At 48.0% G+C, this 18,041-nt stretch overlaps 1 protein-coding gene across 3 annotated transcripts in view; it reads left to right on the forward strand.

The window, feature by feature from the left end:
- The first annotated feature begins 5,920 nt into the window (after positions 1–5,920).
- GSPT1 (G1 to S phase transition 1) overlaps positions 5,921–18,041 on the forward strand; it is a 34,517-nt gene continuing 22,396 nt past the window's right edge. Inside the window, exon 1 of one of the 3 annotated variants that reach the window (XM_047838072.1) lies at positions 5,921–5,979. Coding sequence is in view for 2 of the 3 variants with exons in the window: in XM_047838071.1 (XP_047694027.1) it covers positions 6,293–6,650 (358 nt within the window). In the remaining variant the exon portion in view is untranslated. Of the gene's footprint in view, positions 5,980–6,025; positions 6,651–18,041 lie in introns of those variants that run through there. The other 2 variants (XM_047838071.1, XM_047838069.1) reach the window with 2 other exon arrangements.

The raw sequence follows: 18,041 nt of genomic DNA on the forward strand, positions 1-18,041 counted from the left end.
TTAGTTAGCTGATACCGCAGTAATGATTTCAGGGGTAGATTCCACTGACTAATCGCCTACGTGTAACACCCAGTGCTCATCCCAACAAGTGTCCTCCTTAATGCCCCTCACCCATGTAGCCCATACCCCCGCCCACAACCCCTCCAGCAACCCTCAGTTTGTTCTCTGTATTTAAAAAAAATTGTTTTTAACATTTATTTATTTTTGAGAGACTGAGAGACAGAGTATGAGTGGGGAAGGGGCAGGGAGAGCGGGAGACACAGCATCTGAACCAGTTTCCAGGCTTTGAGCTGTCAGCACAGAGCCCAAAACGGACTCGAATCCACAAACCGTGAGATTATGACCTGAGCTGAAGTCGGATGCTTGACCAACTGAGCCACCCAGGTGCCCCTGTTCTCTGTATTTAGGAGTCTTTTATACTTTGTCCCCCCCCCCCATTTTTGTATTATTTTTGCTTCCCTTCCCTTATATTCATCAGTTTTGTCTCTTAAATTCCACATATGCGTGAAATCATATGATATTTGTCTTTCTCTGACTAATTTCACTTAGCATAATACCCTCCAGTTGTATCCACGTAGTTGCGAATGGCAAGATTTCATTCTTTTTGATTGCCGAGTAATACTCCATCATAAATATATACCCCATCTTCTCTATCTATTCATCTGTCAATGGACAGTTGGGCTCTTTCCATACATGATGGTTATTTTTATAAATAAGGCAACAGCCCAAGCATAGAGTCACATGCTAAGCCCATGTCACCAAAATGAGTCTTAATTCTAGTGTTGGTCTCTCCCAGAAATGGAATCTTAATAATCAGTCAATCAAGAATCACCGGGTCAGCACTAATGAGGTCCTCTGCGTAACAGACCCCTGCCATCTGCCCAAGGAAAGGGACCTTGCCACAACCAATCTGCCTTTTTGCTATTATCATTTCCTTGTTCCTGCTCCCTCCTGCCTATAAAAGCCTTCTTTTTATTTATTTTTTATTTTTGTTAAGGTTTATTTTTGAGAGAGAGAGAGAGAGAAAGAGACCAGAGCACAAGTGGGGGAAGGGCAGACAGAGAGGGAGACACAGAATCTGAAGCAGGCTCCAGGCTCTGAGCTGTCAGCGCAGAGCCTAACTTGGAGCTTGAACTCACAAGCTGTGTGATCGTGACCTGAGCCGAAGTCAGAAGCCCAACCCACTGAGCCATGCAGGCGCCCCAATAAAAGAATTTTTTTTTTTTAATTTTTTTTTTCAACGTTTTATTTATTTTTGGGACAGAGAGAGACAGAGCATGAGCAGGGGAGGGGCAGAGAGAGAGGGAGACACAGAATCGGAAACAGGCTCCAGGCTCTGAGCCATCAGCCCAGAGCCTGACGCGGGGCTCGAACTCACGGACCGCGAGATCGTGACCTGGCTGAAGTCGGACGCTTAACCGACTGCGCCACCCAGGCGCCCCTAAAAGAATTTTTTTAAAGCCATTTGCTTCCTGCAGGGAAACCCAAACACAAAACAGAAGTAAAAAATTACAATTTCTTCTTCTAGCTGCTTTCCTTTCCACATCCAATCCCACCTCACAAATACACCTTCCACGAACTGTTTAATATGTAACTGTCCACACTTTTAAAAATGTTTACAACATACAAAGAGATACATATGTCTCTTTCTCTCTCAAATGTCTACTGATCACTTTCTCCATGCTGGGCATTGTTGTCGGTGATAGGAATGCAGTAGCAAGTAAGACAGTCACGGAATTAACTTTCCGGAAGGAGGAGATGGGCAGTAAGCACGGGAACCAATAAAGAATTTCAGATTGTGATAAGGCATCTGAAAAAAATAAAACTGTGTATAAGGGTTGAGAGTGATGTGAGTTGGTGGAGAGCCAGGGTGGGTAGGAAAGGACATCTCGGGGCTGAACGACAATGAGCTGGAGAGGTGAATATCTGGGGAAAGAACATTTCAGGGAGAGGAAAAATCTAGATGCTTTTAAAGACATAGATTGTACTAGAGACACTGATTTACTACATATTCCGCATACAACGCAAAGCGTTCCTCCTCTACTTCACCATATGCTAGAAGTGAATTTCCACGTTGGCACCTAGTCTGTCACTCTTTTTGATAGCTGCATATTACTCCACGGTATTGATATACCATCCCTCATTTAATCATAATTTCCCTGTTGACGGATAGTTAGGTTGTTCCTGCTTTGGAGCTACTGCAAAAATGCTGGAAAGGACAGGCTTTTACCCTCCTGTTTGTATTTCTGCAGAAAACATTTGGCGGGATGCCCACGTCATCTCAAGTGTCCAGCTGTGTGCACACGTTTCCATCTGCTAAAACCCTGGGATGGCCGTGAGTTTTCATATCAGCCTCGTGTTTGGAAGCAAAGAAGGATAAACTTTCAGATTAAAGAAACAAAACAACGTACTGGGTGGGAAACTCAAAGGTGCAGGTGCTGAGATCCTGATTCATTTTATTTGTTTTTATTTTTAAGTTTATTTATTTATTTATTCATTCATTCATTCATTTACAGAGTAAGGGAGAGGGCAGAGAGAGAGAGAGGGAGAGAGAGAATCCTAAGCAAGCTCAGCGCTTGGGGCAGAGCCCAAAAGGGGCTTGATCTCACAACCGTGAGATCACGACCTGAGAGGAAACCAAGAGTGTGATGCTTAATGCACTGAGCCACCCAGGTGCCCCATTTTTACTTTTATTTTTATTTTTATTTTTATTTTAGAGAGAGAAAGAATGCGAGCTGGGGAGAGGGACAGAGGAGAGAGAGAGAGAGAAAGAATCCCAAGGCGGCTCGATCCCACAACCCTGGGATCATGACCTGAGCCAAAATTGAGTGAGACACTCAAGTGACTGAATCACCCAGGCACCCCAAGACTCTGATTCATTTTATTTTATTATTTTATTTTACTTATTAAAGCATTTTTTTACTTAAATATATTTATTTCTTTCGTTTTGAAAGGGGGTGGGGAGGGACACAGAGAGAGAGAAACAGACAATCCCAAGCAGGCCCTGCACTGTCAGTGCAGAGTCCGACGTGGGGCTCGAACCCACGAACCGTCAGATCATGACCTGAGCTGATCGACGGAGCCCCTCAGGTGCCCCCACCCTGATTCACTTTAAAGGCAGAATAATCAAGGGAGGATAGGAGGAATGCAGAGAGCGAAAGAGAGAGAATACTAGAAACGCCAGCTGGTGGGGCTTGCGTTGGAAGACAGGAATTCTCTGTCCCGGAACGACTCAGACCTTGAACAAGCATGGCGTGAACTAAAGAGGTTGTTAAGCACATTTTCTATGCCGTGCATCATACGGGGCATGCGATTATCAAGAAGAGCCTCCCACTTGCCCGCTAGAGCAGTGCCTCAACCCTGGCAGGTCAAAGCTTCTGAAAACCAACGGAGTGGATTCTTTCCTGAATTTCCAATGATGATCCTATTCAGGGACATGGCAGCTAACGACATCAACTGCTTTTCTAAGCTGCGGTCTCAGCAGTTTTTGTCTTTGTCTCTAGAAAAAGCCGCAGCCACAAAGACGCTGCTAATTTAATTAGCGTGAAGAACTAACCTAAGAGGGACCCGTCCTCTGGTGCCCTGTGGCTGGTCCACGGTGAAGTATAGCGTCCAATGACAAAGTGATTGAAGGACAGTACGGTTCACTCTTTGAGCCAGACGCTTGTGTTGACGTTTTTTAAGGAGTAGGTTAGGGAGTGCCAATCTCGAGTGAGAAGGCATTTTATTTTGGACACAGTATTTTCTTCTTGTGACTAGAAAATAAAAATATTTATCTCACTCAGTAGCAATTCAAGTCTCCCTTATATGAAGGAAGGTCTGAGTTTTTATATCAATTGTTAACAACTTCTCAGTAAACCTGAGGGCAATCACTTAATACCAACTTTAAAGTGGGACACGCTTTTTTTTTTTTTTTTTTAAGTTTATTTTTGAGAGAGAGAGACAGAAGTGTGAGTGGGTGAGGGGACAGAGAGAGAGGGAGAAAGAGAATCCCAAGCAGGCCCAACGCTGTCAGCGCAAAGCCTGAGGTGGGGCTCCGTCTCAGGAGCCAATTGTGAGATCGAGACCTGGGCCGAGATAAGACCCCCAGGCTTAACCAGCTGAGCCACCCAGGTATCCCCGAAGGGGGATGCTCTTAAGAAAGATTCAAACAGGTCTTCAGAAAACTATATTAATAGGCTGTAACCTGAACTTTGTATTAATTAGAGGATTACATCATCTGTCATGGGGGAAAAAAGAAATCAACATCCAGAAGATTTCAGGCAGTATGGACCACAGATCTAAAGATAAACTTAGGGGGTCTGGGTGGCGCAGTCGGTTAAGCGTCCGACTTCAGCCAGGTCACGATCTTGCGGTCCGTGAGTTCGAGCCCCGCGTCGGGCTCTGGGCTGATGGCTCAGAGCCTGGAGCCTGTTTCCGATTCTGTGTCTCCCTCTCTCTCTGCCCCTCCCCCCGTTCATGCTCTGTCTCTCTCTCTGTCCCAAAAATAAATAAATGTTGAAAAAAAAATTTTAAGAAAAAAGATAAACTTAAAGCCAGCCTTGTTATAATGGAGGTCTCTGGTTTCTTTACATTTACAGCAGTTGATATTCCAAGTGTTATGAGTTAAAGAAAAAAAAAAGGCATTGATAAAATTTGCTAGTTTAATATTAAACACAATTTCAAACCACTTTAGCTTAGGATTTGTTTTGAAAGGTAACTGACAGGTTTGTTTTTGAGCTGTCTCATTAGGCTGGATCCTCTTTTATCTTTAAGGTACAGATATTTAAATTTTAAATTCATATCTAGATCTAGATTTGGGACCTTAACTTAAGGTTGTTAAGAATCATCTATTCTGTGTGCGTCTACGCCTTTACTCTGTAATTTTTGGCAGATTAGTTGCAAGCTGTCTAGACTCCTCTGAGAAAATATCAACAATAGGTCCCCCCCTCGGCCCCCCCCAGTCTTGGGTTCCACGTGGGTGAATTACAGGAAATTAACAGGTACTCAGAACAACGTTATTTTCCTACTTCATGTAGTTGACCTAAGGGTTTGCTTCTCCCCTCCTCCGTGTTTACCTAAAGGCACAGGGTCCGGGTGAGTGAGAGGCAGTCAATAAAGCACTACGGAATACTGGAGCAAATCCCATCATTCAGAAGAAAACCACTTCACCTAATGGTGCATAAAGAAGCTGGACGCACCGGAAAAAATCTTAACTAGGTGGGTACAACTGGATACAACATGGAATATGGCAATCCTCTGTTTGATTTGCAAAGCCCTTGGCCGGGAGGAGGAGAGGGATGGAAAAGTTTGGGTGAAGGCTTTAAATGACTAGTCAAACAGACGGTGAGTCATTCAAAGTTTCCAGTTAATAATCCCCTCTGCCGGGGCAGAGGCTGGGCCCGAGCGCTTTACGAGCCACATTGCAGTTCAAGTTGTACTGTCTCACGGTTTTATTCTCTTCCACCAAATGAATACATAAAACGCAAGACGCGCAGCGTCGGCTTCGAAATGTAGGGCAGATTCTGGCTGGGGGCGGGGAGAAGGAAGGTGGAAAGAAAGAGCAGAAGGTAGGTAGGGAGACTTGGGGAGGCAGAGAACGCAGAAACCGGTGATGCGAGAAGGAGGGGATTCCAGGAGCCGAGAGCTTTGCTTTGCGCGTTAGAACTGTTATCCGTTTCCCCGCAGCCTGTGCCCCGCAGGGCAGCGTGGACCAACCCCGCGGCTGAAGAGTCAGGCAAGGACTCGCCCTCACCCCTACCCCCACCCGGTGACAGGTGGGGCCGCGGGGCTGTGACCAGACCTCCGCCTCCCCGCGCTGCCTGCCGGGAGCCGGAGTCGCTTCCGGTTGCTCCGGAGCCCCGAACTCCCACTCCCATCGGCCCACGGGAAAACCGCAGCGGGGTCGCGCGGGCGCTGCCGGAACTCGTAGTTCCGTCTGCAGCCGTGGTTCATAGCCAGAAACGGGGACGGACAGGGCCAGGAACTACCGAGGCGAAGGTACGGGTGGCGGGGAGGGGTCAATCCGCGCCGGGCGTGGGGCCGGAGCTGAGGCGGTCCGAGGTGGTTGGGGTTGGGTGGGAGGAGATCCGCTCGCACACACGAGGAGGGTTGAGCTGGTGCCGCCGTTGTCGTCGCGAGTGCGGAGTTGCGACCGGAGCCTTCGCCGCGACGACGCCGGGGACTGTGTCGCTAGCCCCCGGCCCCTCTGCCTCGTCGCTTCGCCGGGTCAGCGCGGCCTGCTCCTGCCCGGCCCGTCGCCCCCGCCTCCATTTCCCGCCCTCTCTTCACCACACACACGGCCCCCCCGATCATGGATCCGGGCAGTGGTGGCGGCGGCGGCGGCGGCGGCGGCGGGAGCAGCAGCGGCAGCAGCAGCAGCGACTCGGCGCCCGACTGCTGGGACCAAGCGGACATGGAAGCCCCCGGGCCGGGCCCGTGCGGTGGCGCCGGCGGCCCCTTGGCGGCGGCGGCGACCGAGGCCCAGCGTGAGCACCTCAGCGCGGCCTTCAGCCGGCAACTCAACGTCAACGCCAAGCCCTTCGTGCCCAACGTCCACGCTGCCGAGTTCGTGCCGTCCTTCCTGCGGGGCCCGAGCCAGCAGCCGCTGTCCCCAGCTGGCGCCGCCGCCCCCAACCACGGAGCCGGCAGCGGCGCTGGAGGTCCTCCGGGTAAAGGGCCGGGACGCGCGGGGCAGCCGCGGGGTGCGCGGGGGGGCGGGGGGGAGCCGGGCTGCGGGGGCTGGAGCAGCCGGCCTGGGTCCGGAGGGGCCCCCCCTTCGCCGGGGATGGGGACGGGGGTGGGGTGGGGTGGGCTCGGGCGGCGCGTCCCGCGGGGCCCGGCGGCACGTGGGGCGCTGACAGCGGCGCCGGGGCGAGAGCAGCCCTGGGTGGGGCGGCCCGTGGCCCGGGAGGCGGCCTGCGCGGGCCGGGCGCGGCGGAGAGCCGGGCGGGGCGGGGGCGGCGTGCGGGGGGGGGGGGGGGACACCGGCGGGACCAGGGGCCGCCCCTCCCCCGGGGGGCCGCAGTCACCCGCTGGGAGTGGGGACCGTATGGGACGGAGTGGGGGGGGGGGTGGCCCGCGGCCGGTCAGTGCCACGAGGCCTAGAAGTGAGGACAGATGGGGCCAGGAGTGGGTCGGGGGGGACGTTGAGAGATCCGAGGAGCTGGGGAGGGCGAATGCTCGAGTTCTCGCTTCACCTTAGGGCGAGGCGAGAGAGCGTCTCTTGCTGCAGTTTCTATTATTGAGACAGTAATTACGTTTTAAATATCTGTGACACGGAACCGTCCTGAAGGAATCCCAAGATGCATTGCAGTCTTGTGATCCGGCAGAAACTGTTGGCTATCAATACAAAGATCTTTTTCACCCTCAGCATTTGTAAGCCTGTAAAGTTCACAAAGTGTCACAAAGTCAGAGTTCCTCTCTTAAGCCTTCATGTGTTAGGCAACTGTCTTGATTGGTGTGGCCTTTTTCTCAAAGCGGGGCTCGGACTTTCCTCTTTAGTGACACGTTTAGAATGTTCGTTGCGTTACGATCGGATACCTTATTCAGGCTGCTAGGTGTAAGTCGCTCTTTCTCTCTGTTCACGTGTCAGTAACGAATCTGTTCATACACTTGAGCTTTTGTTAGAACGAATAGTTGTCATGTGCCGTTTTCATCATTGCTAGTAGACATTGTTTCTGTGGTTTCAAGTTGAGTCGGGTCTTTAAAATCTTCCTGTATTCTGCTTCAGGGCAGCATGCTTTCAGAAGCTGATTGTATAGCAACGTGAAATGAGTGAACTCTATGCGTACCATATAAAGGCGCTTACTTTAGGAACTGTCCGTATCTGTTGGAAGAGAGAGAGAAAGGAAAAGGTGCATTGTCCTTCCAATTCTTTAACCAGGGTGTTGGGAACTGGGTCTTCGAGGTTCCCAGCAATTTGCCAGTGAGAGTAGATTGTTGATTTCTCTTTAGAGTTCTGTGTTGTGGCATGTCGTAGGTAAGTGGACATCATAAAAGTGCTCTCGGAAGTTAGTTTTTTCAGCAGCTTTCGCTATAGTTTTGTCTTTAGAAGCAGAAAGTTTGGAGAAATACTTTCGCAAAGTGTGTGTGTGAGCACGCAGTTTGGATTTGGGTTGCTTCATTGACTGCTATTTATTTGTGTGAGTGGCTGATGTTTTCCTTTTGAATAAGGGAATTCAGCCATTATTACTATTTAGTATTACTATTATCTTTATTTCATTTTATTTTATTTTGTTGCTTAGACCAAGCCATTTTGGCTGCCTAAACTAGTTCATTACCAGCTCCGTTATTTGTTTCCGCATACTTTACCGTGCAGATTGCTTTTATCCATCCATTTTCTCTTTCTGGCCCTCCCTCCTCCCTCTGGAGCCACCACCACCACTTTGGCTTCACCTAGCGCTCCTGTTCCAGACTACGTAGTCATCAGCCGTCAGAGGACAGGCATCCTTGAGCAGTGGTCAGTAATGATGGTTATTGTTGAGTGACCTCTTATGCTGGGGACTGTCTTTTCTCTTCCTGGTAGTTGCCACTTGCAGCCTTACTCTTAACCCTTTCTCTGTGGCACTGCTAGAAGTTGGAGATGTAAAAGTGTGTGGGGAAGTTGGTGGAAAACTCCCTACGTTGTGGTCAGTTTTTTCTTTTTTTTTTTTTTTTTAAATCAGAAACCTATTTTGGTGTTACTGACTTTACCAGCTGCTTCTACAAAATGCCCATTAATGTCAAAACATAATCTTCCATAGGACGTCAATTTAGAAAAGAATGGATTTTTTTTAATAATTTTTTTTTAATGTTTATTTTTGAGACAGTGAGAGACAGAGCATGAGCGGGGGAGGGGCAGAGAGAGAGGGAGACCCAGAATCCGAAGCAGGCTCCAGGCTCTGAACTGTCAGCACAGAGCCAGATGCGGGACTCGAACTCATGGACAAGATCGTGACCTGTGCTGAAGTCAGACGCTCAACCTACTGAGCCACCCAGGCGCTCCGAGAATGGTTTTTCTAAACTGAGGTCCATACTTGCTTGGGACTGTTGGATTACATGTTTCAGCCCATTCAGGTCCATAAAAGACCACCATCAGAGCCGGGAACTGTGCTTGGAAGAAGCAGGCAAAAAGTTGAAATTAGGCCTTGGATTGAAATTTACAAAGTGGGAGCCATAAAATTTGCAAGTTTTTTGTAGTGAGGAAATAGTCAGGAGGGTAAGCCTGTTTTCTTTTGTTGTTAAGCCATAGCTGAAATTTGTGGTGGGTGTGTTTTTAGACTAAATATCAGGAGAACTCTTGACAGGGTCTAGAGGGAGAGCACTAGAATGACTGACTTGTAAAATATATGTGTGTAGAATGGATATCTGTCATTTCTCCCAAAAACAGGCTAGTTCATTTTTTCTTCCTTTGTCTCTTTTTTTGAAAATACTTTCTGTGGTGGCTTGAGCAGGAGGAAGAAGGTGCTTTTGCCCAAAGTGCCATTCACCTTTCTGGAAGGCTCATTCATACGTATGCCTGTTTCTAGCCATCCCAGGTCAGAACTGGGGATTCAGTACTGACCTTAGTTAGATCTCTTTGAAAATTTAATACAAATTTCCAAAGGAATCATTAAGTGGAACCCATTTAAGTGTAATTAAGTATAATTCACTTAAGTTCATTAAATTCATTTAATTCCCTACGGATCCAAGTAAGTGCATTGGCTAAGTGATGCCCTTTAAAGTGGAGGCCCTGAAATGAATTAACATGTAGAAGACGGGGGTTACTTGGATTAAAACTAACATTTTTCTCCCATAGAATGTACTCACAGTTCTGCTTTGCACCCAGGTCGGTCTTTTCTTTGTTAAATGACAAACAGATTCATCGGTGGTGATGAGGGTTACTTGGTGTATTCGGGCTGCTGTAACAAAGTAGTACAGACCGGGTGGTTTGTAAGCCGCAGAAGTCTATTGGTGTCAGGTCTGCGGGCTTCAAGTTCAAGATCCGGGTTCCGGCCTGGTCAGAGAGCCCTCTTCTGGATAGCCAACTGCTGACATTTGTGGACGCTGCGCAAGGGGCAAGAGAGCTCTCTGGGACTTCTTTTTTTTTTTTTTTTAAATAAAAGCACTAATCCCTTTATGAGGGCTACACCCTCATGACCTCTCGGGCATCCCAAAGGCCCCACCTAATTCTATCACATTGGGCACTGGGAGTTCAGCATAGGAATTTGCTGGGGGGCAGGGGGGCACAGGTATTCAGACCATACATAGCACTGGGACCTTTTAGAAGGGCCAGAGCTTCTAAAATGGGGAGGGGGGGTAGTGTTCTTTCCACCAACCCGTCCTCAGCACCTCTCAAAACTCTGCTGGTGAAAACAGTATGGAACAAAACCAGCAGTCCTCAGTAGGCCCTCAGAGGAGGAATTGTCTCCAAGATGTTGCATGTTGTGTCGTGGAACTGGAATTTTAAAGAGAAATGTTCTATTTTGTAGTGTTTGGGTTTCACTCAGTATCTTTTTTTTTTTTTAACATTTATTCATTTTTGAGAGTGAGAGAGACAGAGCATGCGTGGGGGAGGGGCAGAGAGAGTGGAAGACAGAATCCGAAGCAGGCTCCAGGCTCTGAGCTGTCAGCACAGAGCCCGACAGGGGTCTCGAACTCAGAGTGGGAGATCATGACCTGAACCGAAGTCGCAGAAGTAACCGCCTGAGCCACCCGGGCACCCCACTGAGTATCTTTTTGTAGGGGAAGGATTTTCTTTTTTTTTTTTTTTTTTTTTAACGATTGAGCTCTAACTCATCATAAAATTCACCTTTTAATTTTCTGTTAATGTTTATTTCTTTTTGAGAGAGAGACAGTGTGAGGAGGGGAGGGGCAGAGAGGGAGGGAGACACAGAATCTGAAGCAGGCTTCAGGCTCTGAGCTGTCAGCACAGAGCCCGACGTGGGGTCTTGAACCCATGAACCTCTAGGTCATGACTTGAGCCGAAGTCAGACGCTTAACTGACTGAGCCACCCAAGTGCCCCTAAAACTCACCACTTGGTGGATGCTCATTAATCCCTAGTCTCTCAAAGGTGACCTGTTCAGAGCCATCAGAGTGGAGAAGATCCAGAATCAAAGTAATAGTGTTTCATCCAGAAGAGCTCTTACATTAAACAGTGCCTGTCAAAACTGATAGATATGTTTAGATAGATGATAGATAAGGTTCTTATGATCTGTTTTTCTTTTTCTTTAAGACTGAAATGCCTTCCTTTCAATAACAATTCTAATGTTAAGACTTTTTTAGGCTTTGATGGGCTAGGAAATGGCATCCAGTAAGCAGAGGAAATCCGGGAAGAGTATTGTTACTGGGGTGTTACTTTTGCTACAGAGTGATCTACCTGGTTATTTCTTTTCTTGACTTGATTTCTAGACTACCAGATTTGGGCTCTTGTTTTATGATTTTACATGCTGGGTTGGCTGGCGCATTGGGGTTTAGGGAACAAGTAAGGTGTCAAGAGTGCTGTGCCGGGCCCAGCAGCTTTTGAAACTGTTGAATGTTTGGGAGGAAACTCTCTTTGGGGCAGGTTTTCTTTAGCGTAGATAGTACATCACTGTTTGCATTCTTTTGTCCTTTGCTAATTTCTCACCTTTTCTGGAATTGTACTGCATGAAAAGACAGCAATTAAAATCTGTCATGTGAGTTAGGGAAATGTAGAGGACAGATTTTTAAGCCTCGTTTCGCTTGCTTTTGTTTAGTGGGGAGGAAAATGGCTTAAAGTGTTAACATAGTAGTGTCCTGGTTGAAAAAGAAAGGAGTGAAAAAGAGATTGGGTATCCTTTTGGGGGTGAGTTAGTAGAATTAGAATGGAATGTCTGGAGCCGGGAATCTGTTTTGCTTAGATATACATATATGTAGCAGTTAAAGGAACAAACGTTTGCCTGCCTTCAGAACACAGGATCCTGGGCTAGGCACTTGAAGGGATGCCGCCAAGATGATTAAGTTGTGATCCTCAAGGAGCCTAGTAAGTGATCAAATACCCATTTTCCTCTCCTGGGAGACACAAGGTGGTAAGAGGGCCGTGCAGCGGGGTTGGAGGGCTTTCAAAGCTAAGAGGGGGAGCTGTTCTTAGATTGACGTGCGTGATGATTTCAGTCTTGTCACCCTAATCATAAAAATAAAGCTCTGTTTTCTGCTAAGTGTTCTGTGTGAATACCTGGGCGTTTTTTGGATTGAGTTGTAATTCACATGTACAGTCCCCCTTTCTTGTGTTTCTGTATTCTGTTAAGTTTGTTAGGAATTGGCTGGCGTAGAGCATTGGTTACCTTTTATTAATCGAAGGGTGGTTGACACACGGCGTGACTAGTTACAGGTGCACAGCATCGTGGTCCCCCTCGCGGTGAGTAGCTCCACCAGTCACCACACTGCAGTTGTGATGCCATTGGCCATGTTCCTGTGCTGTGCCTCTCGTCCCCGTGAGCGACACTTTTCTTTTCCCACCGCGCGCCGTGGCTTTCATGTCAAACAGCAGCGAGCCCCCAGCTCCGGTGGTGTCTTTGGGGTTGGTCGATGTCGGATCGCATGGTCCGCGCCCAGTTCTTAACAAATCCTTGGGAAGCAAGAATTGGGCCACTAGTCGAAGGTTCTTGATAGTTCTGAGATCCTTAGCCTCCTTTTTTAGCTGCAATCATTGATTCGTACCAAAGCTGCTTAAAAATTTTGTCTTTGTTTTCAGATTGTAACCAAGCAGGGCTGGGCTGTAGATGTATTTGGTTTTTTTCATAAATGGCTTTGTTCTAAGGAAACTTCATTGTTTCATTGCTCCGGTTTAAACCAGATCCCCATCGTAATGCTACTTTCAAGGTGACAGGAACACTTAGTAAGGATTTTCTGAGCATCTTTCAGTAGCCTGGCCTAAGAGTGGTGGCACCAACTTCCAAACGACATACCGACTAGGTAATTGTGTCCCTTCACTTGAAACAAAGTGCATACCTTCAATGTCACTGGGGTGTTTCCTGCTTGACCGGCGCCGTAGAACTCCGGTGGGTTACCGTGCTGTTAAGCGGTCTGTGGCCACCTCTTTTGGGTAGTGATTTGGGTTGTGCATAGCTGTTTTCTCTTTGTACCTTATTGGGGCTGTCTGAAATGGTTTCACTGTGTGAATTTTAAGTATGCCTCTAGTTTTTTGTTTTTTTTAATGTTTATTTATTTTTGAGACACAGAACATGAGTGGGGAAGGGGCAGAGAGACAAAGGGAGACACAGAATCCAAAGCAGGCTCCAGGCTCTGAGCGGTCAGCACAGAGCCCGATGCGGGGCTCGAACCCAGGGACCGTGAGATCCTGACCTGCGTCGAAGTCAGACACCTGACTGACTGAGCCACCCAGGCGCCCCCCCAAGTTGTTTTTGAAGTGGGTGGGATATGACTCCTAGACGTATGTTTGAGGGGTGTTTGGAAAATGTAGTGGAATTTTACTCTTTGAGAAAGCCTGCTCACCTTGGTATGTGGCATTGCTTTAGGGACTGAATAAATAGGACCTTGGAATGTTAGGGGCAGACAGGACCCTAGTAGTAATACAGCTGCCTTTGGATAAAGTAATAACCTGTTTATGGATAAAGAAACTGAAGCCTAGAGATGCTAAGGGAACGCAAAAGGTCTCTGGCGGCTTTAATGACATGGTTGGTTCTGGAATCCACATTTGCTAACTGCTAGTTCAGTGCTCTGCACGCACCCCACTGTTTAATGATGGGGAGGAGGGTGTTCCCAGAGGTGGTGCTCCAACCAGCATGGATCTTCTCGCTCGCGAATTTGCCTTGTATTTCATTCTTAAATTCCTGTGATTATTATGGGGCTTTGACACACTCGTTGTAGTAATAAATTTACTGAGCAGCTTAATGTGCCCGTACCTTCACTATACCCTCCTGAGGCATAGGTCCTCTTTTTTTTTTTTTTTTTTTAATTTTTTTTTTTTTCAACGTTTATTTATTTTTGGGACAGAGAGAGACAGAGCATGAACGGGGCAGGGGCAGAGAGAGAGGGAGACACAGAATCGGAAACAGGCTCCAGGCTCTGAGCCATCAGCCCAGAGCCCGACGCGGGGCTCGAGCTCCCGGACTGCGAGATCGTGACCTGGCTGAAGTCGGACGCTTAACCGACTGCACCACCCAGGCGCCCCTAGGTCCTCTTAAAAGCATTTTACAGATACGAAAATTCAGCCTCAGAGAAGCTAAATAAATGAGCAAAGTGACATCCAGGAATAAACGAAGGAGCTAGGATTAGAATCTAGGTCTGATTTCACAGTTTATTCTAGCGGCGCCTGGATGGCTCAGTTGGTTGAGCATCTGACTCTTGGTTTCAGCTCAGGTCGTGATCCCCCTGAGGGTGGAGCCTGCTTGGGATTCTCTCTCTCTCTCCCTGTGCCCCTCCCCCTGCTCACCCTCCCTCTCTCAAAAAAATAAAAAATACAAGCTTATTCTAGTAACGGTTATCCCACTCGTCCTTTTCTTGTGATTTGATATTAAAGGATCTTTTTAGGGGCGCCTGGGTGGCGCAGTCGGTTAAGCGTCCAACTTCAGCCAGGTCACGATCTCGCGGTCCGTGAGTTCGAGCCCCGTGTCGGGCTCTGGGCTGATGGCTCAGAGCCTGGAGCCTGTTTCCGATTCTGTGTCTCCCTGTCTCTCTGCCCCTCCCCCGTTCATGCCCTGTCTCTCTCTGTCCCAAAAATAAATAAACGTTGAAAAAAAAAAAATTAAAAAAAAAAAAAAAAGATCTTTTTAGCTGCGATACTTTTTCCGAAATGGAGCCCAAGAGTTCGTGGGCTGTGGCACAGTCTCTGTGTGCTGGCTCAGTGGTAGCAGAGCGGCCTTCTGAGAAGGATCGAGGCTCTCGTTTAAAGGAATAGTTTGAGGGGCGCCTGGGGGCTCAGGTGGGTAAGCACCCAACTTCGGCTCAGGTCATGATCTCACGGCTCTTGAGTTCGAGCCCCGCGTCGGGCTCTGTGCTGACGGCTCGGAGCCTGGAGCCTGTTTCAGATTCTGTGTCTCCCTCTCTCTGACCCTCCCCCGTTCATGCTCTGTCTCCCTCTGTCTCAAAAATAAATAAACGTTAAAAAAATAAAGTAATACTTTGAAATTGCTTCTTCATACATTTTAGGAAACGATGACTTAAATGATTTCAGTGGTTCTAGTCACTGCTGTCTGTGACATCGTGCCTTGTAATTTTAGAGTGTTCGGTATTAAGGCAAAACCACGGACCTGTGTGTGTGTCCCGTGGCCTCTCGTTTCTGATGTCTCTGCCTTTACTGGTTTCCGGTGTTGTGTCTGGGAGACAGATCCCCCCGCGTGCAGTTTGGGTGACACTGTGTGGCCGCCCGAGCGCTGGCGAATTCTGAGTTCCTCACTCAGACCGTACTTGAGCATCTCTTGAGTATTGTTTCTCTGAGCCCTTGTTCCAAAGTGGGCGCGGAGAAGATGGGCCTTCCCCGGGCCTTCCTGGGAGAGCGGTGAGGTAGGCGGGCCGGGACCGCCGCGCAGACTCCGTGTACGTGACCCTGTACGTGACCGGGCTGGGGAAGCAGCCCCCTGGAGACCAAAGGGAAGCCGGCGTTAACTCGGGAGAATGAGCCAGCGGTGCCTCTGGGCCCTACAGGACGGGCTCTGTACCAGCCTGTGGGGACTGCAGGGTAGAGAACAGAGGGAGGCTCGGTCACTCCGGAAGTCTGTCCTGTCCTTGGGAACCAGACTGACGTGTGTGCACCTGTACTTGAAGGCAGGGTCCTAGCTGGAGGGCTTCTGCCGAGGGATCCTTAGCCTTCAGGCTGTGGGCCGGCCGGGGAGTGTGATAAAAGTGCAGGATCGGGGCTCCTGGGTCACTCGGTGGGTTAAGTGTCCACTCTTGATTTCGGCTCGGGTCATGAACTCATGGTCCTGAGCTCGAGCCCCGCGCCGGGCTCTGCGTGGACCTTGTGGAGGCTGCTTGGGATTTTCTCTCTCTCTCCTTCTCTCTCTGCCCCTCCCCTGTTCCCTCCCTTTCTCTCTCTCAAAATAAACAAACATTAAAAAAAAAGTGGAAGATCAGGTGTGGCAAGTTTGTGCCAGAATTGAGGAGAATGTGTATGTGCAGCTCAAACTGCCCGTGAGGCTGTTCAGTTAAAATGAGATAAAGTTTCCAGTTCCTTGGTTGCGGTACCACCTCTCAAGTGCTTAATAGCCACCTGTGGCTAGTGACCCTCCTGTCACAGCACTGGGAATATTTCCATCATCGCAGCAACTTTGTATGGGGCAGAATTCTGTCACACTGTTTCTCATTTCTGTTCAGTGTAAGACACTTGGGGCGTCTGTGACAGCACTGAAGTTGTTTATTTTTTTCCTGAATGAGCACACCATTTAGCGAATAGGACTAAGGAATTTTAGGTAGGGTAGCTATTTTAAATATTGCTGTTTAGGGGCGCCTGGGTGGCTCGGTCGGTTAAGCGTCCAACTTCAGCTCAGGTCACGATCTCGCCGTGCGTGAGTTCGAGCCCCGCGTCGGGCTCTGGGCTGATGGCTCAGAGCCTGGAGCCTGCTTCCGATTCTGTGTCTCCCTCTCTCTCTGCCCCTCCCCCGTTCATGCTCTGTCTCTCTCTGTCTCAAAAATAAATAAACGTTAAAAAAAATTTTTTTTAAATAAATGTTAAAAAAAATTTAAAAAAATTAATATTGCTGTTTAGTGTATAAGGCAGATTAAAAATCAATTTTATATCTACAGCAGTACAAATTTAAATTACTAATTTATGAACTGTACAGAATAAGCACTTTTCAAGAATCGGCCAAACATTTGTGTTGAAAACATGTAGCTTGAGTGAAAGCGTGGCTTTCAACCTACCGCCTCTCAGGGCCTTGACTGACTTGTGCCGTATGATGAGCTAGCATAGTAGAAGTCTGCATGTTGAAGTCCTTTTGATCCATGAAAACAGCTTTTCTTGAGTTAGTTATTCAGTTATTTTATTGTATTTGTTTTATTGATTGATTGATGAATGAGTTCCGTGCCCAATGTGGGGCTTTGAACTCACAACCCTGAGAACAGAGTCTCACACTCTGTTGACTGAGGCTCCCCCTTACGATCAGATCTTTTAAACATATTTGTATTCTTTTTGAAAATTAAGGTAAAATCTTAAAATTAACCATTTATTTATTATTAATTTTTTAATTCCTTAAAAAAAAATTTTTTTAACGTTTATTTATTACTGAGAGACAGAGGGACACAGAGTGTGAACAGGGGAGGGGTAGAGAGAGGGGGAGACACAGAATCTGAAACAGGCTCCAGGCTCTGAGCTGTCAGCACAGAGCCGGACGCAGAGCTCGAACTCACAAACTGTGAGATCATGACCTGAGCCAAAGTCGGTCGCCCAACCAACTGAGCCACCCAGGCGCCCCTTAAAATTAACCATTTAATGGGGCGCCTGGGTGGCGCAGTCGGTTAAGCGTCCGACTTCAGCCAGGTCACGATCTCGCTGTTGGTGAGTTCGAGCCCCGCATCGGGCTCTGGGCTGATGGCTCAGAGCCTGGAGCCTGTTTCCGATTCTGTGTCTCCCTCTCTCTCTGCCCCTCCCCCGTTCATGCTCTGTCTCTCTCTGTCCCAAAAATAAATAAACGTTGAAAAAAAAAATTTTTTTTAATTAACCATTTAAAAAAATGTTTATTTATTTTGAGAGAGGGGAGAGAGAGAGACAGAGAGACAGAGAGAGACAGAGAGGGAGAGAGAGAATCCCAAGCAGGTTCCATGCTGTCAGCGTAGAGCCAGATGCGGGGCTCGAACTCACAAGCCATGAGATCATGACCTGAGCTGAAATCAAGAGTCGCATGCTTAATCAACTGAGCCACCCAGGCACCCCTGAAATTCACCATTTTAGAGTGAATAATTTAGCCAGTGTTGTACCACCATCCTCTCTAGTTCCAAAGCATTTTCATCACCCCAAAAGGAGATCCGTACCCATTAAGCAGTCACTTCCTAGTCACTGTCTTCCTCCCAGCGTCTGACAACCACCATCCTGCTTTCTGTCTCTGTGGATTTACCTATTGTGAACATTTTACGTAAGTGAAATCTTACAACAGGAGACCCTTTGTGTCTGACTTACTTCACCATG

Source organism: Prionailurus viverrinus, chromosome E3, assembly GCF_022837055.1.
Source record: "Prionailurus viverrinus isolate Anna chromosome E3, UM_Priviv_1.0, whole genome shotgun sequence".
NCBI classification, from domain to species: domain Eukaryota; kingdom Metazoa; phylum Chordata; class Mammalia; order Carnivora; family Felidae; genus Prionailurus; species Prionailurus viverrinus.